This window comes from Penicillium diatomitis (assembly GCF_028827545.1).
Source record: "Penicillium diatomitis strain IBT 30728 chromosome Unknown utg000002l_segment0_segment0, whole genome shotgun sequence".
In the NCBI taxonomy this organism is placed as follows: domain Eukaryota; kingdom Fungi; phylum Ascomycota; class Eurotiomycetes; order Eurotiales; family Aspergillaceae; genus Penicillium; species Penicillium diatomitis.
The window spans coordinates 1,811,237-1,834,524 of NW_026623174.1; the positions used below are offsets into that span (position 1 = coordinate 1,811,237).

Consider the following 23,288-nt stretch of genomic DNA (forward strand, 5'->3'; position numbering starts at 1 on the left):
CTCCGCATCAAGGCCCCAGCAGGACAGTAGTTGGAGGGGTACGTAGGGCCGGGGAAGCAACCTCGAAAGAACGCAGTCCTTGGACTGAGCCTGCGGGATGTGGCTAGCTTGATGCGCTAGGAAGGAGTTTTGTGTCCGGTCAAGTACTTAACCTTCTGAAGCTTTGAGTGTGCAGGGGCCTCCAGCCAGTGACGGGTGTTCGTGAACCATTGAAAGGCCATGAATGGATCGGCACTCAATGCAACAAACCCACTCTCGACTCGCTTCAGGAGGAACAACGACGGACATTCTGAATCGGGTCAATCAGTTGAGTCGGTTGTGGGTGCTCGTCAAAAACCCGCAAATCATGAATGTGGGAAGGAAGCCATCCTAATAATGTTAACTCTTCCACGGCGTTTGATCAGTCAACGGCTAGCCTGAATCAGTACGGACCGTATTCACCGTCCGTCGCGGGAGGCAATCTGCGACATCATGAGGTGGCCATTTATTTTTACTTGAGTATGACTCCCCGTCAGGCAGCCTACTTGCGAAATTGTAGAGTATTGATGTATTTGCGATGGCTATAGATGTAGTCCGATTATTGGAATAGCCTTAGTTGAAATGGGGTTTCTGGCACCTAGGAGGGCAGGCATTCTCCCCAGATCTGCGAAGAGTTGGGTAGATAACTTGGACCGAAGACGGGATCGACAACAAAACATCAATATAGTATTCCAGCAAACACCACTAACGTACACACCACATACTACTGAAATGTGTTGATCCCTCATGCTCGGTCAGGCGAGGCGCCTACCTCGAAACAGGTTTCACATGTTTATCTTGTTCATTGGTATACTTTTCGGCCACCGATCGGATATGCGAATTTGGCAGTGAACTCGAGGAAATCTTCCCCCTAGTTTTAACCCAAAGCTGAGATCCATCTTGCGTAAAATATTCTCCATTCTGCACAAAAACAATCAATCTCGGATTGCCGACGTGAATCTAGGCTTTTCACTGAGTCTGGAAATGTCATGGTCATATCTACACGTGCATATGGATCTCGGAGCCAAGTATTTCCGCACGTCCGCGACGCGGGAGGTTTAGGTGGTCAATACACCGAGCGGATCGTCGATATCATCAAAGGCGCGGGGACAGCACCCTCTCATTTGCATCGCTATGCTTTGTTGACTTGATTTGGTACCAAATCAATCTTCTTCGAGCTCACCATGTCCAACCCACTGTATCATACAACGGGCCAGGCTGGCTACGACCCCTCCAACCCTCAAGCCCAGCAATTTCCCCCTCACTCGACGCAGCCGTATCCTCCGGCAGGTTATCCCCCAGGTTCTGTCTCCCCTCAGCCAGGACCCGGATACACAAATCCCACTACGAGTCAATGGCCTGCTTACGGCTCTCCGCAAACGCCTCATCAGAGTCCAAATCCTGATGTCGCATACAATCCCGCCCAACAAGTCTTGCCAGGGGCCGGCGCGAGCGCGAGCATCGACGGACTAGCTTCTCAGATGGGTGGTCTGGGAATCGCAACGGACGGCACTTCTCGAACGCATCGGAAAAAGCATCGCCATGCCCATCACGATATCGGAACTGGATCTGGGTCTGCTGGCCCTGTGCAGAGCTTCAACGGCGCAATTCCCCCGGCGACGGGTCCGCAAGCTGCTTCGCAATTCTTGAATACTGGTCTCAATCAAAACCCTGCGACATTTGCACCGGCAGGGACACCTCAACCAGCACTCTCCATGGGAAGAATGACTTCACAACCTGGCATGTCCGGCGGCGCGGGCACTGTGCCCACCCAAGGCCGTATTGACCCTGAACAGATCCCAAGTATCCCCCGGTCGCGAGACCTGCCCGCTCAGTATTACTTCAATCATGTCTACCCGACCATGGATCGTCACTTTCCGCCTCCAGCTGCAATTCCTTTTGTGGCTCACGACCAAGGCAACTCGTCGCCCAAGTACGCTCGTCTGACCCTGAATAATATCCCATCTACCTCGGACTTTCTTTCTTCCACTGGTCTGCCTCTAGGGATGGTCCTCCAGCCACTCGCGCCTCTGGACCCTGGTGAGCAACCAATTCCCGTGCTGGACTTTGGGGATGCTGGCCCTCCCCGTTGTCGTCGATGCCGCACATACATCAACCCATTCATGTCGTTCCGCGCAGGTGGCAGCAAGTTTGTCTGCAACATGTGCACATTCCCGAATGATACTCCTACCGAGTATTACGCACCTTTGGACCCCAGCGGCGCCCGAGTTGATCGCATGCAAAGGCCAGAGCTGATGATGGGTACTGTTGAATTCTTGGTACCCAAGGAATACTGGAACAAGGAGCCCGTGGGTCTACGTACATTAATCTTGGTGGATGTGAGCCGAGAGTCAATACAACGTGGTTATTTAAAGGCCGTATGCGCTGGCATCGCAGATGCGCTGTATGGCGAAGACAGGGAGGCGGACGGTTCCGAAGGCGAGGAGGCGAAGGCGCGCAAGTTGCCCTTGGGAGCAAAGGTTGGCATTGTCACCTATGATAAGGAAGTCCACTTTTACAATCTTTCGGTAAGTGCATTGAGTTGAAGCGACAAGTATCGTGCTAATCAGTTTGGTAGTCAACGTTAAATCAAGCGCAAATGATGGTGATGACTGATCTTGAAGAGCCCTTCGTGCCTCTAAGTGACGGTCTCTTTGTTGATCCATATGAGTCAAAGTATGTGTATCTGAGGCAAAAGCCAATGCTCGGTTCAACATGGGAAGAATGTACTTCTGCAAGTAGTTACTGACAGGAATCAGGTCCATTGTTTTATCTCTATTGGAGCAGATACCCACCATGTTTTCTCACGTCAAAACTCCCGAATCGGCGTTGCTCCCTGCGCTGAATGCGGCTCTCGCGGCCCTTCAGCCAACGGGAGGCAAGGTCGTCTGTGCCCTTGCGAGTCTACCGACTTGGGGACCTGGAAAGTTGTCCGAGCAGCGAGACGACCGGAGCCTCCACGGAACTGACGGTGAACGGAAATTGTACGCAGCCGAGGATGCAGGCTGGAAGAAGATCGCCAGCAAGATGGCCGAGGCCGGTGTGGGCACCGACTTCTTTGTTGCATCCCCCGGCGGTACATACATGGATGTCGCTACTATCGGTAAGTGCATAGGAATGCTGAAGATCGAAAGTAGACGCACGACTCTCTGACTTTGAAGTACAGGTCATGTCGCCGCCGTGAGCGGTGGAGAGACGTTCTTCTACTCCAATTACCATGCACCCCGAGATGTGCTCAAGGTGCGAAAAGAGCTGGCGCACGCTATCATCAGAGAGACGGGTTATCAGTGTTTGATGAAGGTTCGGTGCTCCAACGGGCTCCAGGTTTCATCATACCACGGAAACTTTGTGCAGCATACGTTAGGCGCGGACTTGGAAATTGGCAGTATCGACGCTGAAAAAGCCATTGGAGTTCTGTTCAGCTATGATGGCAAGCTGGATCCCAAACTTGACGCTCATTTCCAAGCTGCATTGCTCTACACTTCGGCCGATGGTCAACGTCGTGTAAGATGTATCAACGTGGTGGCTGCCGTTAACGAGGGTGGTATGGAAACAATGAAGTTTGTTGACCAGGACGCCATTGTGTCTGTCATCGCCAAAGAAGGTGAGTTGGGAGGTGAACACTGACATACCAAACCCTGGCACTATGGCTAATGTTGCTCTTCCTGATTACAGCCGCCTCCAAAACTCACGACAAGAGCCTCAAGGATATTCGCGCCCACATCTCAGAGAAGACTGTCGACATCTTCAGCGGGTACCGCAAGATGTTCTCTGGCTCTCATCCTCCGGGGCAATTGGTGTTGCCGGAGAATCTCAAGGAGTTCTCCATGTACATGCTCAGCTTAGTCAAGTCGAGGGCATTCAAGGGTAAGTTGATGCGATAGTTTCTCTGCTCCCTGTCTTCAGGGGTATCATTCAGTTGGAATCTAACATTCGGATATATTCAAAGGTGGCAATGAGGCAATTGATCGTCGTGTCCACGACATGCGCATGATTCGGTCCATTGGCTGCACTGAAATGTCTCTCTATCTCTACCCTCGGCTTATCCCGATCCACAACATGCAACCCGAGGACGGGTTCCCCAACGAGCATGGTCAACTCCAGGTTCCGCCAGCAGTACGGGCAAGCTTCTCCAAAGTGGAAGAGGGTGGTGTCTATCTTGTAGACAACGGCCAGGCTATTTTGCTCTGGCTGCATGCCCAGGTATCTCCCAACCTTTTGGAGGACCTTTTCGGACCCGGTCAAAATTCCCTGCAGGGGCTGAATCCTAACATGTCTTCGTTGCCCGTGTTGGATACTCATCTCAACGCCCAAGTCCGAAATCTACTGCAATATTTCTCGACCGTGCGCGGATCGAAGGCCGTCACTATCCAATTGGCCCGACAAGGGCTTGATGGGGCCGAATATGAATTCGCACGACTGTTGCTGGAAGACCGGAACAACGAAGCGCAGAGCTACGTGGACTGGCTGGTACACATTCATCGGCAGATCAATCTGGAACTGGCCGGTCATCGCAAGAAGGAAGAGTCCAATAGTGAAGGGACGTTGGCCAATCTTTCAGCATTGCGATCGCCTATGTGGTAAGATGGCCGTGCACATGCTTTTTTTTTTTTTTTCACGCGGAACGGTCTAGGTCCTGCACCGAGGAACGACTTGTGTGCCGGGGTAGTTCCTTTGGGAGGCGCTTTCTTTTTGGTGTATGAGAGTGGCGGGCTCAGATTGGGCCGGGTGACGGTAAACGGCGTCGGCTGCCTTTTCTTGTTCAGGGCTTCTGGTGCACTGTCACCACACTGGCACACTTGAAGCTCTCGGGCGCTCTGGAAGCCTTGTTCGGATACGCTAGGCTACTGAACTGGCTGGTCGCTCCACGACAATGCACCGGAGCCCTCCGGGTGGAACCCAAGCAGGAAGGTGCCGAGACTCCTTCGTCGGCCAAGGGGAGTGGTTGTTCGGGGCTTGGGCCGGTGGGCCCTAGGAACCCGTCTGGCACGGTGGATGACGGATCATCTCTAGCCTCTTTCCTTGTTTTCGTACGCACTGCCAGCACGATCTGTGTCACTGTCCTCTAACTACTGAAAAGGCCTCTCACCCCGGAAGTACCAGTGGTCTGATGACCAGTCATTCTGTACATATTATTATACCATCCTCTTTTATTTTCTACCTCTTTTTACTGTGTGGGTTCCATCTGAAATTGCGCACTGTGTGTTGAATTCCTGGCTGCGTGTAATGGCTTCTCGGGCTCACCTCGGCGATGTGTAGGGTTAAGCAGTTACTTTTTCCCATTCGATGCACCAGGGTCTGCGCCCTATGCAGACGCCAGACCCCGCGCCACCGTCTGGATTAACAAAGTTTGTGATTCGGTATGAGGAAACAAAACAGTATGTCCTGTTCGCCGACGGTAGGTTCTTGAGTGTCATCATACCGTGTTTTATACCTACACACACTGGGGGATACCCCAGCTTTGAGGAACAATGGAACCATGAGATCAACTCCACGTTTCGTGCCGGTACCATCAATTTCCCCCTGGAAAAAGACCGATACGCAGCTCTACCAGTCGGCCAACCAAGTTCGGCGCAACCATCCAGGTGTGTCGCTTGTGATCTGGTTGACTGGATTATATCCAACGAGCGGAGATGTTCGCTGGCACATGCAAGTAGCAAAGCACACGTCAGCGCTTTCTACCCCTCGGATCATCCATTGTTGGGCAGAGCTGAGGTGGGTAGAGGCGGTCTAGTACAAATGCCTCGTCGTTGACCTATTGTATAGGCAGGGGACCTGCATTTGATGGGTAGGGTATCTCGGCGTACTACTGAGCCCCCGAGTAGACAACGGACGAGACAGCTACACATGTACATCGGACCAGTCCAGCACTCCTCGTTGCTGCATCAGTCGCGACTCGCAAGGGCCTTCACGTGAAAGGGCCACGACTCCGGAGGTTCAATGGCCTCCCAAGTCCGCAGCAAGACTACGCAGTGGCTTTTCAGTGGAAAGAAACCCTTGTGGACGAAGGTCGAAGTGCCGTCCCTGGACCCAGGTCTGGTGGGAACCTTGCAAAAATTGGAACGAGTCTCTTTTTCCTCGTTGCCATGGCCTATCGATCGTTCATCGTTCATCGCTCTGGACCTTTTGCCGTTGTTGTTTGTGGATCTATCGCGAAAGACTTTTTTTTTTTCCATTGGGTGATTTGGTCCACTTCTCATGTGTCTCCATCACATGTGGCGGGCTAAGAGTCGACGGGGAGGCGTCACAGCGCATGGGATCGGGACTACTGTACGCCGTACGGGTAAGGCGAGTTTGCCGTTCCACGTTGTTTATTGTCTGTACTACTACTCTTTAGTCTGTAGGCAGGTTTTTTGGTGAGTGTTTGTCCCTTCAATGTTGTGGGTTGGACTTGGGTAATAGTAGGGAAGGAAATCCTGAAAGTCCCATATGGAGTCGCAGATGTAGACAGACAAAAAGCCCTGGGGAAAGGGTTCGGGCAACTCATTGCCCGGAGTTGCTGTCAATGTGATAGCCAGCCTTGCTAGAAGCCAGTGAGCCGCCGTGTGGCTCACAATCGGGACACTCTACCCGATGACCCACACGCTTCGACTGTGGGAATGGCATATCTTACTAGACTCACTCCGTAGAGTCCGTAACTAGTACTCACGTAGTACTTACTGTGCTCAGGTGCTGTAGGATTCAGTACGAGCATGGACCATCAGAGGTGCCCTCAGAACACAACCCTTTTTGACCATGACTGGCTGTGCCTGACGTGCACCCCCCAAAAAAACCCCTCATCGCTTGCTTGGGGATACAGTAGTATAGCGGATAGCCATAGTCCATCTTCAGATACTTAGAACTCATTGGCGGGTCATTTTCGGGAAGCCATTTTTCACGTCGCGCGGGGGGGGGAACGTCTAGAACCGTGGATCAAGGCGGTCTGACATGGCAGAGTAAACCGGGGACCATTCCCTATTCAGTCTTCGGGAATCTAGTATGAGGCGTGGCAGAGCACGAAGGAAGAACAAGAAGAGGAGTCTTTCTATCTATCATCAGCGATCTGTCGATTCAGCAAAAAGGCATCACATCTGGTATCTTCTCAGATCTTACCAGTAGTCTGAAATTTAGTCGAAAAGGAAAAAAACCAAAAAAAAAAAAAAAGAACAAAAAGGATGGAAAATCCAGCTGGAAAATAATAACGACAAAAAAAAAAAAGAGAGAAGAAGAAGAGAAAAGCCACGCGTGGAGCTGAACAGGCTTGGTTTGCCACCCGAGCGCACTGATCAGGCTGGATCGTCAGGTACCCAATGGACCCTGCCGCGTCAAAAGGGCACTGTGCCCCTTCCGAGTGGGGACACCGGAGTCTCGTTGGCCAAAGAAGCGTGAGGCGAACGAGAAGACTTTTCGTCTTCTCGAACAGGTCGGGCACAAGAGTTGAAGAAAGTGGTACCGATTTCAGGAACGAGGGCGCACGGGACAAGAGCGCGTGGAACTCGAGGGCTCAGCATCTACTCATCTAGTGTATACTGTATACTGTATAGAATGCCATGTACTGTTACATCATACTACTAGCGAGGGTACGGCGAACTTTGCGAAGTGCAATGCTTAGACCATCGGAACCCGACTCGGAGGATTGACTGGTCCAAACTTGCCTAACAGCGCCTCGTGCAAGACAGTATCTCGAACCAATCCAGACGCATACAAGACAAGATGAAGAAGGCCTCCGCCAGCGTTGAGTGGAACAGGTCAAGTCGACCCATCCTGGGGTGATGTGTTGGCCAAATGAGCTGCTGTTCTCCGATGGCCAGGAAGAGGAGAGGGACCGAGGAGGAGGAGGAGGAGGAGGAGGAGGAGGAGGAGGAGGAGGAGGAGGATGAGTAGTAGTAGTAGTATAGTAGTAGTAGTAGAGTAGTAGTAGTAGAGTGTTAGTAGTAGTACCTGGGATCATGCATGTTGAGCTATGGTAAGGGTTGACAATGACAAGGACAAGAGCACATGTTGCTGAATGCCTTACTCCCTCTTACCTTGAAATCGCCGTGGTAACGAAGACAAAGTAGATGTGAGATTCGGTTGCCCCTTGGCGGTCGCGTACACAGAACACACGACGATGACATCCACGGGAGAAAGGATTCGTCTTGTGATGGCCATTGCACGACTGGACGACCACGAGACCGTTTCCAAACTCTTCATCTCCGTGGACCTGGTTCATGATGGAAAGGGCATCAATTCCCGGGCCCATTCATGATCCCCGAGAAGCGGACAGGTACCAACGGTTGAAGCGTGGCCAACTGGCGACTCTACCTGGTACCCGGCACTGGACAGTGGAGAGTACCTTATGGATGGGTTTGGGGTGGTCACCTACACCTGCGGCAACTACTTACTACTGAGTACTTGGGTAAGTTAAGTGAGTGAGTCTGACTCACTGAGTCACTGACTGACAAGCGACTACATCCTTGGGCTCGATGATTCAAACTTCACGATGGCCATGGGTGAGATAAGCCTCGAAGAGGGGTTGAGATGTTCCTTCAGACAGGATACTCATGGTCCACCTCAAAAGAACTTTGTCTGCGGGCTCGGTCCTCCTATGCTGGCAGGGAGGTCGTTCCGTTGCCGCGGGCTGAACTCTCTTTCCCTCTTTCTCTCTGCCATCCCGATTTTGGGGCTCTTCCATTCTCGTTCTGGGTTCCCCCGAAAGTTGGGAGTTCCTGACCGAGACCCGCGGATGGGCTCGGAAAGAAATGACGTGTGCGACCGCCTGAAATGGTGTCGAACGGGCCCGTCGGCAATCTATTGCCACAGCAGCCTGGGGGCTTGTATGCACGTCCTGACGCACAAGTGGGCTCGTAGATTGTTGCTTCCACGCACAACTCGTCTCTGCGGATTGGCCCCACCACAGCAGAATGAACGCCGGTCGGGCCAACGGGACCTGCGTCGTCCGTGTCGTGTGCAGGATTGGAGTTGTCACATGCTGTCGTTCTACGGTTCTACGGTTCTACGGTTCTACCACCACACAAAGAGCCTTCACTCCCAAGTGCAGTAATAGTCCCCTCCTGCTATCAGCTGCCCCAGTCGTCCATCTTGTCCCAACTACGGTGCAAACTAATTTGGCAGGTCTCTTACCTCCTACAGGCGATAAAACTGTCACCTGTCCACCGCCGTGTCAAACTGTCAACCAGAAGCATTCCCTGATCTTCCGGTCTGTTGTAGCTTGCCCAGAGACTGCTGGACACGTCAAGGCGTGGAAGTTGTCCTATCACACCGCTTGTCATGGTTAGGCCATCATGACGAAGATTCATGGCGACCAGCACAGCGCATCAGGCTGCCTGGGAAAGGGTGCATCTTCTTCATTTGCTTAGATGATCATACACCTCCCATTGTTCCGGAATCTCTTGTTCTCATGCCGAGTCAGCGTCAGAGCCTATCGTGACCAATCCGGACAAACAGGTTTCGACCTGCCTCTTCCAAGCAAAAGCCCGTACTGCCGTGAGACAGACTGAGGAAGAATCAGAATCACGGGCATGTGCAAGATGGGGGCAGAGTTGTACCTCAAATTCATTCTGGCCAGTAGAATACCTGACTTCTACCCTTACGCTGCTCGTAAGGTGAAGTAGTGGGTACCTACAGACTACACAATTTCCACCTATCTCCCCATGAAATGACCGCATGGTGTTCCTTTGACCTCACCGGCAGGCTCTGTTGCAAGGTTGCGTGAATAATCAAAATCCACCCTCGGGCCATTCGGGCCAGGCCCTGCCCTCAGTTTGAATCCTCGTTGTGATGCCTGGGAAGGCTTCGCGATGATTCGGCTCTGCCATCCAGGCTCCACCCGACTCCAATCGGGGGTTCTTTGATGGAATTTTGTCCAAAGGCAACCAAAAAGAATAAAAGAAGAGAGCCCAGGGGCTCCACATGGCATCCACTTGGCATCCACTTGGTATCCATTTGTGCCTCGATGTGATCCATGGATCCGGAGGCATGGCTAGGCCCGCACACGTTTTTCACATCGTTTCTTGGGTCCGGTACCTGGCCGTCGCGAGGCGATTCAGAAGCCCCCCGGCCTTTCAAAGTTATAAAAAGGCCCGGTCCAATCCACGACAATATTTCTGGCCTTCTATTTCAACAGCACATTCATTCTCTAGAAGACAACACGTCTTCTCTCTCTCTCTCTCTTCTCCAACCCCAACATCCACACTCCCACTCCTCGGGACCTGCCTTTCCTTTCGAGATTGACTCTCGCCTGCATTCTCTATAGATCTGTCGAACAGTTCTTTTTTGCACCCGACTTTCTCTCCACGCCAGAATCAACCAATTCCAACAATCTATCTGCCCAAGATGATGTTCACCAAGACCTTCGGTTTCGCCGCTGCCTTCGCTGCTCTGGCCTCTGCTCTCCCTAACAACCTGGCCAACATGGTCCGTCGTGACAACACCGCCACCGGGGGCTCCGTTCTCATCACCAACAACCTCAGTGTCGACGTCTATGCCTGGTCTGTGACCGATGTCTCCGGCCCCATGATCACCCTGCCCGCCAACGGGGGTGTCTACACCGAGGCCTGGCAGACCAACCCCAACGGGGGTGGTGTCTCCATCAAGTTGTCCACCGACCCCAACCAGCAGGATGTGCTGCAGTTCGAGTACACCCAGGCCGTCGACACCATCTTCTGGGATCTGTCGTGTATCAACATGGGCTCTAACTCCCAGTTCACCAAGTACGGCTTTGCTGTTCTGCCCACCGAATCCAGCTCCTCGTGCCCTTCGGCCATCTGTGCGGCTGGCGACTCTGCTTGCTCGGATGCCTACTTGATCCCTACTGATGACTACGCCACTCACGGTTGCCCCATCAACACCGGTCTTTCTCTGACCATCGGCCAGTAAATGCTTGCCATTCGAAGGATTGCAATCATCTTCTGATCTCTCTCCTTCTCTTCTTCTCCCTGCCCCCTCCAACTCCTCTGCCGGTTGACCCGAGCACTCTCTTTGAATATACAGGGTCCTTGTGTTGTTGTTTTTTTTCACATATCTTTTTCTTCTTCTCCTTGCCTCCATCTGAAGCGTCTCTTTAGCTGGATGAGGCAATCCCTTTTACTTTTTTTTCCATTTCTTGACACTCTTTTTCCCTTTTTTTCCTTCGTTCCACCCAAGTCGGTGGCCCTCTTTTTGATGTCCTTGTTTCTTTTTGGGACCCTTTTTTTTTCTCCCCCTCACACAACAACACATGTTCGGTTGATTCGACATGCCTTCATGATTCCCTCCCCACAATCTTGTCAATAGAGCGGTTGATTCTCCGCTGGGGCAGGACGTCGTCTACGAGCTATGAAGTTACCCCCCTTCCATCTTTTTGTGTCATGTCCCACAAAAGAAAACAAAAATTCTTTTCTTCTTTGCTTGTGCTATATACCCCTCTTTCCTGGAATAGGATTGAAGATCTCGGGGGATCTTGTTTTTTTTCTTGAAAATAGACCTGTTTGATAGAGATAGAGATTGGGTGTTGTTCCCTCATTCAATCATTGACTTTTGAGTTGAACGTTTGTGCCACTTTCCAGCGTCTACTGCTTGTCTACTGCTTGTCCACTGCTTGTGTAGATGGTGTAACTGAGTCCTCTATCACATGGAAAAGATTCCAGCATCAGAGGGTGTCAATTCCTTCGATCACCGGTCTAGACGGTGAAATGGACTTGTACTCTGTGCGACTTGTAAATGGCATCCTGTCCTCCTGCAGAGAACAGCTCGGTTGCCACCTGCAGGGACCGAACTAATTACCTCCTTCCACCTCCAGCAGGTAGTATGCTCTGTCTCTCATCCATGGCAAAAACACGTATGTCAGAACACAACCAATCCAACACCTTTCGCACCATCTACCTCGAATGTCACTGGGTCTTGATCCTCCACACATGAGGGAACATCCATGGGGTCACCCTCATGAAAAGTCTAATAATACCAGGCTAGCATCACCAAACGGACCAGGAAAGGGCACACCGAAAAGCAAGAACATCCAATCCTCTCCAAAGTCAAAACATCACACACGGTCTCCGTGTCTCGACCTCGATTCCAGGTCCCCTCGGCAGGTCCTCGTCTCCTTCGATGGGATGACTATGATCAGCCTCCTCCGTCCTTCCTCCCCCGGCTGCTTGGAAGTTCCAACAAGTTGAACCTCGAAGGGCCCGTCCTTCAAACAATACCGAACCCTACTTTCGCCTCTCGACCTCTGGTCGAGAGTCTAGACTATCGCGTGCAAAGTCAATTTATTCAAGAGTTGATTTGATGCGGACTGTTCCCGCTCGCTTGGGTATGGTGGAATTGCAAATTTTGGTCGGGGCCATGTTGTAGGATTGGTGTATGTGCTGACGCTTGTGCTTGAGCCTCTCTGCTTTGGATTCTTGAAGGGGTGATCTTTCTACACCTTGGAAGTAGTGCACACTCCCAGTTACACAGTACTCAGTGACTCAGTGACTCGGTACTCACGAGTCACTACTAGTACTACTAACTAGTAAGTATTCAGCGCTCACACAGACTGTACCCCTCCTACCCCTCCCCAGTCCACTTTTTCTTCAAACGATCAAAATCCATCATCACATCCCCCGCCCCTCCGATTCGCTCACCAAATCACTGGGCCAAAGATGTTTGGCGGGTGGCGGAAGGGAACTAACACAGAGAGAGAGGAAGAGAAAGGGAAAAAGAAGGCAAAGTGTATCTGGTGGAGATTCTAGAATTCGAAGAAGCTCCACAGACTCCACCGAGGACGAAAGGAGAAAAACTCGTTAGGAACCTTGTTCGTGGAGTGGGGGGGAGCACGTAGGGGGGACTTTTCTTTGTTTTTTTTTTGTTGTATGTTTTTACGGCCTGAACCCTCAACCTGGTCTTTCGCTGGTGGGGAGTTTGTTTTGCCTGCCTGCTGCTAGCCTGCTACAGTATCTCGTGTCTCGACCTGTCCGTGCTCGGACTGCGTTGAGCTCTCCCACTTTACTCACAGGAACTACAGTGACCCAATCTATGGCCGAGCCGATCATTGATCATTCCGCTATTCTACACAGGTGTTTGTACTGTCCTGTTCCACCGTTCCAGCCCTCAATGTGCAATACCTTCTCCTAACAGGGAAGGCGGTGAGTTGCGGCTTGAAGCCCGGCTTTACGCCCCTCACTTCCCTTCCACGGGCTCCAACCAATCGCACTCGCCCATCATCTATCCACGCGCAAAGGCTTCAACTATCGTCCGCATCTGTCATCGATCCCCGTTTCGAATATCCCAGCCGATTCGGCCATCGTGCTTGTACCGGAACCATTATACCCTCCAGACTGGCCCAACATGTCATCATCTTCGAAGACGGTCAGTGCCTCGGCGTTTGTCTTGTCTTTTTTCTTTCCAAAATGCTCATCATCAGGATAGAAGCTGGATCAAAAGCTGCAAAGTTATACTCCACTGAATCCCACGGACAAGACTCAGATGTTCCTTCGCAATTTCTTCAAGACCCTTCCTCCTGAAGGAAAAGGGAATCTGGTGGACGACGTTTCAGGGTGTGCAGACGATGAGAAGCTTCGGCAACTAGTCCAATGTATCAGAACCGGGCTGTTGATTCCTCTGAAAGCACAGGGTGGAAAAACACCTACTGAGATCACTCTCTCCCCGCGTCCCGGTGTTGAAGATTCAATCGAGGATCCTAAGAGCCAAGACATCGACTTAATCACCAGAAGCGTTCAGTCGCAACTCCGTTCCCACTGTTTAGAAAGAGATGGCAATAAGTGTCTTGCATCGGGGTATTATAGTTATCTTCACCCCTATCCACAAAATGCAAAAACGGCCCGTCTTAAAGTCGCGCATATTATTCCATTTGCTCTTGGATCCTTCGATATAAAGAGCGGCGAGGCTATGGATCGACACGCTAAGATCTGGGTTAACCTTAGGCGCTACTTTCCAGCTCTTCGCCGAATATCCTTTACCTCAGAACAGATTAATTCAGAAAAGAACGTCATGATGCTCGACGCCCTGATTCATACTGAATTCGGACAGTTTAACCTTATTTTTGAGGCAACCGGAATAGCTCACCAATATCGAATCAAGACCTTTCCCGGAATTCCGACCAGGTCAATAGAGGGTTTACCCAGAAATCGACTTGTCAAGTTTCGAGTTCACAAAGGAAGTTGGGAACTCCCACATCCGAAACTCCTCGAAATCCACGCTTCCATTGGAAACTTCCTACACATGAGTGGTCAGGCGGAGATAATTGACCAGGTGTTGAGGGATTTTGAAGATTGTGGTGGGCTTGCCCCGTGCGGAAGTACCAACATCGAAGACCTTCTTGCAGTGAGCAAGCTCTCATTACTAGCCTCGAATGTCGACGAAAGGTCACCGAAGTCCACAGATAAGCCACATCCGAAAGAGGAGCAATGACGCCTACAAGCGAAAGGTCTTGACACTGAGAATAAGCCTGGGGGATACTAACTCTTTGTGTAGGGAGAGTCGGGGGTGCAGGAATAGTGTAACTCTCCAGATTCTAGGCAAGGACACATACGACCCACAGACTGGATTTAGTCAATCGAAGTCTTGTAGCAGAAGGGTTATATTATTGCGAAATGCGAATATGCTACAGTAAAATACAATTTTCGATGCAGGTCAGGTTCTGAACATCTTTTAAGTCAACGTCCCCTGCATGAGTTTTTCGGTTCAAAATCGTCGCATCTACACACATCAGACGTCAGACATCATTACGAAGTGACAAGATGTGAGTACGAGGAGCGCATGAGAAAAGTTGCCTTTCGAAGAGGCTTGCACTGTGTCACAATCTCTTGATTTGGGGATCCTCAAAAACCACCTCTGACTGTTGATGTAGGTATTCAGAACAAGTCGACAGTGGACTAATTCATCTAATTCATCCAGTCGTCGTCCATCAATTTTCCCCACTTTTTTGTACAGTTGCTAAACCGGGGGAGTGAAGCAGAATCCGAGTGTAACTCAACTCGGACCGAACATGGAGCGGATTTCAATCGCAGGCGTTCTCCTCTCCTGGTGGCCCTTGGCCTTGCGGTGGGGAGGACAAGAGGATCAAGATCGAAAGTGGACCGGTATAGATTCGTTTCTCAATCCCCAATTCCCTCATGTCACTGCACTACCCAGCTGGAAGCTCGAGGTACGTGAGTAAATACCACATAACTAGTGATACTATATGGTAGACACCACCTTAGACACTGACTGATCCACATAGAACCCAGTAGTAGAAGTAAACGACATCGACTTCAAATGCCGTCTAGACTCTCAACTCCTGCGCGCAATCGGACACCCTGCTTCTGCGCACGAACGACAAGACCTCGGTTCCTGAAGCCCGGTAACTGGACTCTGGGTTGAACCCCGTCACCCGGCTTTCTCGCCGGTCCCTAAGTGATGGTTTACTCAGCTCCCAGTGGTCGAGCTGGTCCCCGCGCGCCGTTCAAGTCGTACCCAAATCTATCCACGAGTACTTCCCCAGCCAATCTGTCCGAAGAGAACTCCGCCCCAAAATGCGGTAATCGTGACAAGCGTGGGTTCCACAGACACAAGTCCCAAGGTCCAACAAGTCAGTGACACTAAAGGCCGTAGTACTAACTTAGTTAGTAGTACATAACTTCGTAAGGATTGTACTCTCCATGGGTCCAAAGTTCCAGTCCTCGTCTAACCGGACCGGTGGACTGAGTTTGGCAGTAAATCCCCAGGGGTTCCACCAATCATACTACATTAATAACTACCATGAAAGGCTGCTGACTCATCAGGAGCCACGGCTCGGAACACCCGTGACTTTTGGGGCAGAAAACTGGCCAGTTAGCAGGGTGAGAGTGCTTTGAAGCACGGTGGATGGTCTCGTCAAGCGAGTCGTCGCCGGGGGGGGAGGGACGCATTCATCTCGTGGTCACAGTTTGGACAGAGGTACTGGGCTGAAAGCCGAAGGTTGGAAAGCATATGGTGAAAAGAGTTGAATCGCTCATTCGGTCATTTACGGAATCCCATGATATCCATGGCCATGAACCGAATACTACTATCCGCTTCAGGCTACTCGTCCTAACGAAAAGTGAGATCATACGGAATTGGGCAAAGCGCAGCGCAATCCACAATTGCATTTTCCTCGAGCATTCCTTTCACGAGGCCTGCCTAGACTGTCGCCATTCACGCCATTTCTCCATCAGCCGATGCGATCGCATCGCCTTGACAAATGCATAGGCGACCAACCGATAGATGGCAGTGCATACACCCAGTGCCATGACATTCATAGCCCCGTCCTTGTTCAAATTGTACAGCTCCAGCACCTGTTCGCCCGTGGAGATCGGGCAACTTCCATCCGCCAGTTGTTGGGAGGGGGTACAGTCAAAGGTTTGTCCATGCATAGAAAAGGGTGCCAGATTAGCGATCGAATATTTGATCGGCGACAGATGGTTCAGAGCCTGTAGCACATCATTCACATTCAGACTCATCACGCCGCCGAGGATGGTCGAGATGGAGAGCAACACCGAGGTCACGTTCACTGCGAAGCCCACGTGCGAGAATAGTGTGCAGAACATAATTCCCACGGACTCGCCGCAGTTGATGATGCAGAAACAGTTGAAGGCGCTGATGAGGAAGATCTGCACGGTCCGCTTGAGGTTGTCCGCAAAGGCAGCCAGCACTCCGAAAATGAGCGACGAGAGAATCTCAAAGGGTATTTCAATAGTCGTGTACGCAAGAAGAAACGTCTCGGCAGAGTAGCAACTATCCGCTTCTTCGCGGTAGAACACGTCCCGCTCATTGGGGTAGATGGCGATGTTTTGGAGCATACCTAGTTCACGTCTCACCGAATCAGCCATTGACCTCCGTCCTCGACATGCACACGCCCATCAACTCCTGGGTAGAAAATATTGACGACTCACCGACAAAGTACAAGGCGGCAAACTCCTGAATGAATCCCATGCGAGATTGCACAGCCGCATAGTCATGCTTGAGAGGCGCAAAGAACAACGCCATGATGATAGATATCCCCACAATCTGCATCGACCGCGCCATCACCAAGGGCGGCTGGCGCCAAAAGTTCAAAAATGACCGATACAGAACGAGTGGGAAAGTCACTCGGAATGGTAGCATCTGTCTTCGCAGACTACCCAGCTCGGCAGGCGTTGCAATGCGAGACGCCGTGCGTCCGAGCTGTGGTGCTCGCTCGCTCCACGAACTGATGAGCTTGCGCACCCGGTCGCGAGTAATGGCTTCCCGGTCTTCTTGCTGCAGGTCCACCGTGATCAGATCCAGCACAAAGTCAGCTGGATTGGTCGTTTGGGGACATTCATGACCCAGAGCCGCAAAATGTGGGAGCATTTCTTGTCCTCCGCCAGCATACACAGGAAAGCCGCCTCGCGCGAGCAGCAGGACCTGCGAGAAATGACCAAACAGATCTGACCGCGACTGATGAATGGTCATGATCAGTGTCCGCCCTTCAGCTGCCAGACCCTGCAAGACTTCAATGATCGACATGGCCGTGAATGCATCCAGCCCCGATGTGGGCTCATCCAGCAAGAGCACTTTGGGGTCGGTGAGAATCTGGATCGCGATCGTGACTCGACGTTTTTCGCCACCGCTGATACCTTTGATCAGTTCACTGCCAACAAGATTGTCTGCGCATTCCCCAAGGCCTAGCTTGTATAGAATCTCTTCGGCGCGCCGATTTTTCTCCTCGCGAGTCATCCATGTCGGCAGTCGCAGCCCCGCAGCAAAGCGCAGACTCTCCCGTACAGTGAGAGAAGGCATCAGCGCGTCGTCGTCTTGCGTAACAAAGGAGGTCACCGAACGGATCACAGCTTCCGACGGCACAGCGCCATTGTATAGCATCTGTCCTGTCACCCGGTACTGGGTACTCGCTGAGCCTTGAAGCCTTCGGGCAATCGAGTTCAGTAGCGATGTCTTGCCACTGCCGGAGGGACCCATGATCACATTGAGCTGTCCGGGATGAAATTCAGCCGTGATTGGTTGCAATATCTGCAATTTGCGCTTGCGCTGCCAGGGCAGGCTACGCTTTCGTATTTCGAGGGCGTATTCGTCCAACGAGATGGCGACTCGCCGGGCCTCTTCCGCGGGACGAATTGAGATCTTGGCCTTCTCCGCGGATGAAGCACTCTCAGCTGGTCGGGCTTGAGCAATGTCGATTCCAAATCGATTGTATTGCAGCAAGAGACCAGCAACCAGGTATTGACCCAGAACAAAACCGATAAGAATCACGATCGGTCGCCAGATCCAATTCGACGGCAGGCCGAGGCTGTCCATAATAAAGCGACCAGTGTATTCTCGACATGCTGGGTCCCGAGGGTCATTAGAGTACGGACAGGCGTAAAAATTGCCGAGTTTCGAGTTGCCAACGCCGATAAATTCATTGGCACATTGTGCCCCGAAGATGTAGAACGTGTAGGCGCACCATTTCAGCCACCGGACATAGACCGGGATCTGCTGAGACTGTACAAAGTATCCACAGGCAAAGGACTGCAGGGTGAAACACAAGTTTCCCACGAGACTGGCGCCCGGAAAGCTCCGAGCCACGCCAATTGACACAGCTGCAAACGTCACCGCGACATAATGTGTCAGGAGGGATAGCACAAAAAAGATGAAGAACTGTGCTGCCTCCAGCCTATACCCTACCATGAAGTAATAGATCAGGGAAAAGAGAAGAGGCACTGGCAAGTCTTCAAGTGGGAATCGAGCCACCCGTCGGCTCAACAAGAATGCCGGAACTCCAACTACGCCTTCGTTGCGTTCGCGATCGAACAGACGAATGTCGATTGTGAGCCGGTAGGTTTCGTATAGCAAAATCAGATACCCGTTCAGACTACTGGCTGTATACAGACTTCCTTGTCGAGATCGGATGCCCGCGAGGCTTTCGTCAAGCTGCAAGAATATCCAGCCGTTAATCACGGCCATCCCGACCGCTTCAAGCAGACTACCTGCCACACCCATGGGGTCACGTATGGTCGTTTTAAAAGTTCTCGAAGTGAGGACTCGAAATTGACGACGAAAGGATACTTTGCCCGAAGCACCGGATCCTCTCTTCTTCTCTGGGCTCGATGACGGCGCCTTTTCTGTCTGCTCGTCGCTCCTTGGTGGCTTCTGTCGCGATCGCCACGCAAGACGGAGCTGTTCGACTCGCGCGCGAGACGCAGCCTCCAATTCCTCTGTGCGGTTATCGATCGCAGCCAAGTCAATGAAGAACTCAGCCGGGTTCACGAAAGGTGGTAGAACATGGCCACATTCTTCGAAATGCGCCAGTGACTCGTTCACGGGACCACTGTACAATGCAGATCCGCGAGCCAAGAGGATCATATTGTCGAAGAGCCTCCAGATTTCCGAGCGTGGGGCATGAATAGACACGACGACTGTTCGGCCATCCTGGGCTAGTCTCTTGAGCGTACGGATGATTTGGAAAGCACTGGTTGCATCAAGACCGGTTGTGGGCTCATCGCAGAACAGGACCGAAGGATTGGCTAGTAACTGCACGCCGATACTCGTGCGCCGCTTCTCACCACCACTGCAGCCTTTGTGCGCGGTGGTTCCAATCCGAGTGTCGGCACATTCCTTCAGTCCCAGCTCGAGAATGACCTGTTCCACAATGGCATATCGCTCATCTTGGGTGGTGGGAGGGGGCAGACGAAGATCCGCTGCATAGCGCAGAGTCTCGCGGACGGTCAACGTGGGGACCAGGACATCTTCTTGCATGACGTAGGCACTGCGAACGCTTGCAATGTCGGCATCTCCGTTGAACGTCGTTGCACCCACAACCGTTGCTCGCGAAAGAGACATGCGACCCGCCATCATGTTGAGAAGAGATGTCTTACCCGACCCGCTGCTTCCGATGATCGCTGTCAAGCTTCCACTCGGCAACTGCGCGTTGACACCATCTAAAACACGCTTGGAAGATAATTGTGTCGCACGACCACGTAGGCGGTCACGTATCTGACTTGGTGATGACTTCCATATCGGGGGAGCTGTATTGATGTCTAATGACAAGTCTGTCACTTTCACATTGACCGGATTCACTGCCCGGAGCGATAGATTGTAGGCTGCATCTTGGACGACGGCGTTGAGATCGGCGCCGTCCCTTTGGACTGCAGCCAAAATCTCGTCCTTTTCCATGGCCGAAGGGATGGTTTCTTGCTCCTCGCCGTCTTCAATGCAATCTCGATCGTATCAAGAGATGAACCAAACCGCCTCACCCCTCTTAAAGCGACAACATGACTCTCTGAAACTCTGTCCAGGATCCAGGTTCTCCCGAAGATTGATGCCGAGCTCGAACAAAGTCGGATCAACGTTGAAGAAATCATCCATCCCCTTTCGCGAATTAGCTGAGATGGAACTCCTGACCGACACGCCGAGGATTATCTTACGGCCGTTCCAGTTCGAGATTAGGGACTCCATAGCCGAAGCGTTTATCTGGGGGGGGGGGTGGGGTTTGACTAGCTCCGTTTAGCACTCTTGGTGCCGTCTCTTCTCTCGTTTTCGTTCCCAGCCTGGACCCCTAAGAAGGTAGGCAAGGCCTGGCCTGTTTCTGCTTTCCAAAGGGTACTTTCATTGGTCATCGTCTACCTACCTAGGTAGGCAGTATCCACCCAAATGGTCTGAATGGCCGAAGCAGCTGAGTCAGCAACACGTGGCCTTTTTCGGACTGACTCGACGATGACATACCCGCTCTTAGCCGGAACATTTACTACGGCCAATCGGGAGATTGCATTCACGATCATCGATTAACAGATATACTATGACGCCAGCGGTCGGGGCATATTTGAATTTCTGGCGAGTCTACGAGCCTCATAGATCGGAACTCGATCTGCAATTTTATGAGTTAAATGTCACGTCTGTGAGTCGACTACGCATCCATGTAATGATCGATCGCATACAGGAGATCCGCTCGAGCGGTGGCAAGCTTTGCGTGCTGGTCATAACACCGCACTTGTTCTAATCGGAGGCTTTCAGCGGCCTCATCAATGACCAGCAGAGGCCAGTCACTCGACAACCAAACTCCCGAGGAGGTAATTCCAGAAACCTTAGTAGGGTTTATAGGCGGGAGAAAAAAAAAACGCAGACGAACATCCAACAATATAGGTTTCTCTCCACACTGAAGGGTCTGGGTAGATTGTCATCAAATAGATTTTTGTGATCGCTGCCTCCGCGTACCATTCAGCTGTACGACTTTTCCTTAATAGCCCTGGCGAGGACCTCCCTGCACATTCTCCCCATTGGCAGTCTTGAGCTCATTCAGCATGCCAGTTCTAATAACGCCCACATCGGTATTGACCGAGATCATATCGAAACCTTGCTGCGCGCGATTCCGCGCATCAGAACCATCCGTGCCTAATACCCCCATCCCAGATTAGCCTCCTACCACTAAAATTCACGACAGACAGCCAAATCAAGAAGGTCTTTTGGTTGTTGTTTTTTTTTTCCCTTCTTTTTTGGGCACACTTACAGAAAATAGCAGCTTTCTTGCCTGCATTATGAGCAGCACTTAGAATCCGCTGAATGGCAGCCTCATGCTCCTCGCCACCCCGAGTCACATTCATCTGTTTGGCCAGATCAAAGGGTCCGATAAAGAGGACGTCAATGCCATCTACGGCAGCGATCTTTTCGACGTTCTCCACACCGGGCCGAGACTCGATCTGGACGCATACGGTCAAGCTGGCGTTTGCTTGATCGTCGTATTCGGGGCCCGGGTTGACGCCGGGGAGAGAATGGGTTGCGAACATGGGGCCGTATCCGCGGGTACCTTGGGGTGGATAGCGAGTATATTGGACGATTTTGGCTGCATCGGCCTGGGAAGGAAAAAGGCAAGTGTCAGCTATTCTTGGAAATACACTCCTTTTGTTTTTCGCTTTCCGCCCGTATCTCACTCACTTCAGAGTGGCACATGGGTGTCATGATTCCGTGGGCTCCAGAGTCGAGAGCACGTTTGATCATCCATTCTTCCGCCCATGGGACACGAATAATAGGGCTAGCGTTCTCGTGCCCAATGGCATTGTTCAACTGCAAGGTGCACATTAATGATCGGGCCCGGTGATCGTGGGAAGAATAACTAAGACCTCAGCTCTCACCTCATAATAGTGCTGATCCGAAATCAGGCCGTGTTCCGCATCGACCAGAACCCAGCTAAATCTCGTTTCCGAACCGGATGCTCCGTGTAGAATGGTCTTGGCAAGCCCAGAACTAGGGAGACTATAGTGAATAGTCATCAGTTTCCAAAGTCCAAGGTTTCCTCAAGTCTCTCTTTGATCAGACCAAGCAGAGCATCGACACTGCCGTTGTCATTTCGAAATGAATCCCGACCAGGGACCGGGAGTTGAGGACGCACGTGAGCCAGAAGCCAAAAGCGGGCGTTGAGCCCTTGAGACCGGCGCGGATGGCAGTTGAGAAGGACATCACGCAGTGGAAAAAAGGTATCTGACCTGTAGACCTATACAATTGGAAAGAGTGAAGAAAGGATAAGATGTGAATTGTAAGGTTCCTCTGCCCGTACAGTATCCGACATTCAAATCCAGAGAGGAGACCCGAGGTTGTCTCCTCGAAACGTGGGGGAGCTTCAAGCTCGGGTCAACGCCCGCCGACGTCCACGCGGGAGAGTAGTGGTGGGGTTGTCATCTCGGGGTAACTCCGCGATAGTACGAGCGCCCTGCTCAGAATTGAAGGTATCATGTGATGTGGAAGTTGAGATCGCTTAGTTAATAGTTATGTCCGGCGGTGCTTACATGATAATCAAAGCATGTAACTACTGTACTGGACAAGTCAGAAAAGTGTAAAGGTGACTTTGACGATACGACCATTATGTCCGTGCAACGAGCCTTTTCAACTTCGTGGGTTGTGCATAGCGCACGCGGCACAGGCGTCGAATATTTGTATGTTAATTGCGAAGACTCCAGTCCGGACCACGCAGAGTTAGATCTACTCAGCTTGCCCTGCGGACTTTCGTTCAGTCGACTTGAGTAATTCTCAAAACGACCTCAGAAGATACACCCGGGTGTCTGTGAAGTTGGATTGTACCAATCCTGTTGAGTGGAATACACGTTGCCCTTAGGACTACATCATTGAACTTGCATTCGTGCACTGAAGCATCATAGAATCAATCAAGTTCTACCCATCTATGCAGAACACCTTGATTCTTACACAAAGCCTGCTATTTTATATATACAAATTCGCTCGCAACATCTGGCCCCACTTGCAGCGACGTCACTTGCAGATTATATGTCACAAGCTCCATGTGCAAAGAACAGTGCAAAGAACAGGCGCGGTCAGTAAAGCGAGACATACACCAAAGTAAGGAAGAAAGATCA

At 51.6% G+C, this 23,288-nt stretch overlaps 6 protein-coding genes across 6 annotated transcripts; 4 read left to right on the plus strand and 2 right to left on the minus strand.

The window, feature by feature from the left end:
• Positions 1–1,202: 1,202 nt before the first annotated feature.
• On the plus strand, positions 1,203–4,602 carry N7539_001752 (Sec23/Sec24 family protein; the record flags this gene model as incomplete). Its single annotated transcript, XM_056931355.1, has 6 exons — positions 1,203–2,546; positions 2,597–2,694; positions 2,778–3,121; positions 3,185–3,622; positions 3,694–3,885; positions 3,968–4,602. The coding sequence occupies 6 exons, from the start codon at positions 1,203–1,205 to the stop codon at positions 4,600–4,602; spliced, it is 3,051 nt and encodes a 1,016-aa protein (XP_056793386.1).
• A 5,730-nt stretch (positions 4,603–10,332) lies between these two features.
• Positions 10,333–10,875, plus strand: N7539_001753 (putative extracellular thaumatin domain protein; the record flags this gene model as incomplete). The annotated part of the gene is made up of 1 exon (XM_056931356.1): positions 10,333–10,875. One exon carries the CDS (start codon positions 10,333–10,335, stop codon positions 10,873–10,875), a length of 543 nt encoding a protein of 180 aa, XP_056793387.1.
• Positions 10,876–13,440: 2,565 nt separating this feature from the next.
• Positions 13,441–14,385, plus strand: N7539_001754 (HNH endonuclease signature motif containing protein; the record flags this gene model as incomplete). Its single annotated transcript, XM_056931357.1, has 1 exon — positions 13,441–14,385. The coding sequence occupies one exon, from the start codon at positions 13,441–13,443 to the stop codon at positions 14,383–14,385; it is 945 nt and encodes a 314-aa protein (XP_056793388.1).
• A 577-nt stretch (positions 14,386–14,962) lies between these two features.
• On the plus strand, positions 14,963–15,310 carry N7539_001755 (uncharacterized protein; the record flags this gene model as incomplete). The annotated part of the gene is made up of 2 exons (XM_056931358.1): positions 14,963–15,121; positions 15,197–15,310. 2 exons carry the CDS (start codon positions 14,963–14,965, stop codon positions 15,308–15,310), a joined length of 273 nt encoding a protein of 90 aa, XP_056793389.1.
• A 790-nt stretch (positions 15,311–16,100) lies between these two features.
• N7539_001756 (putative ABC efflux transporter) lies at positions 16,101–20,385 on the minus strand (the record flags this gene model as incomplete). The annotated part of the gene is made up of 3 exons (XM_056931359.1): positions 16,101–16,774; positions 16,866–20,135; positions 20,184–20,385. 3 exons carry the CDS (start codon positions 20,383–20,385, stop codon positions 16,101–16,103), a joined length of 4,146 nt encoding a protein of 1,381 aa, XP_056793390.1.
• A 778-nt stretch (positions 20,386–21,163) lies between these two features.
• N7539_001757 (HpcH/HpaI aldolase family protein) lies at positions 21,164–22,380 on the minus strand (the record flags this gene model as incomplete). The annotated part of the gene is made up of 5 exons (XM_056931360.1): positions 21,164–21,318; positions 21,434–21,776; positions 21,859–21,987; positions 22,056–22,176; positions 22,313–22,380. The coding sequence occupies 5 exons, from the start codon at positions 22,378–22,380 to the stop codon at positions 21,164–21,166; spliced, it is 816 nt and encodes a 271-aa protein (XP_056793391.1).
• Positions 22,381–23,288: the final 908 nt, after the last annotated feature.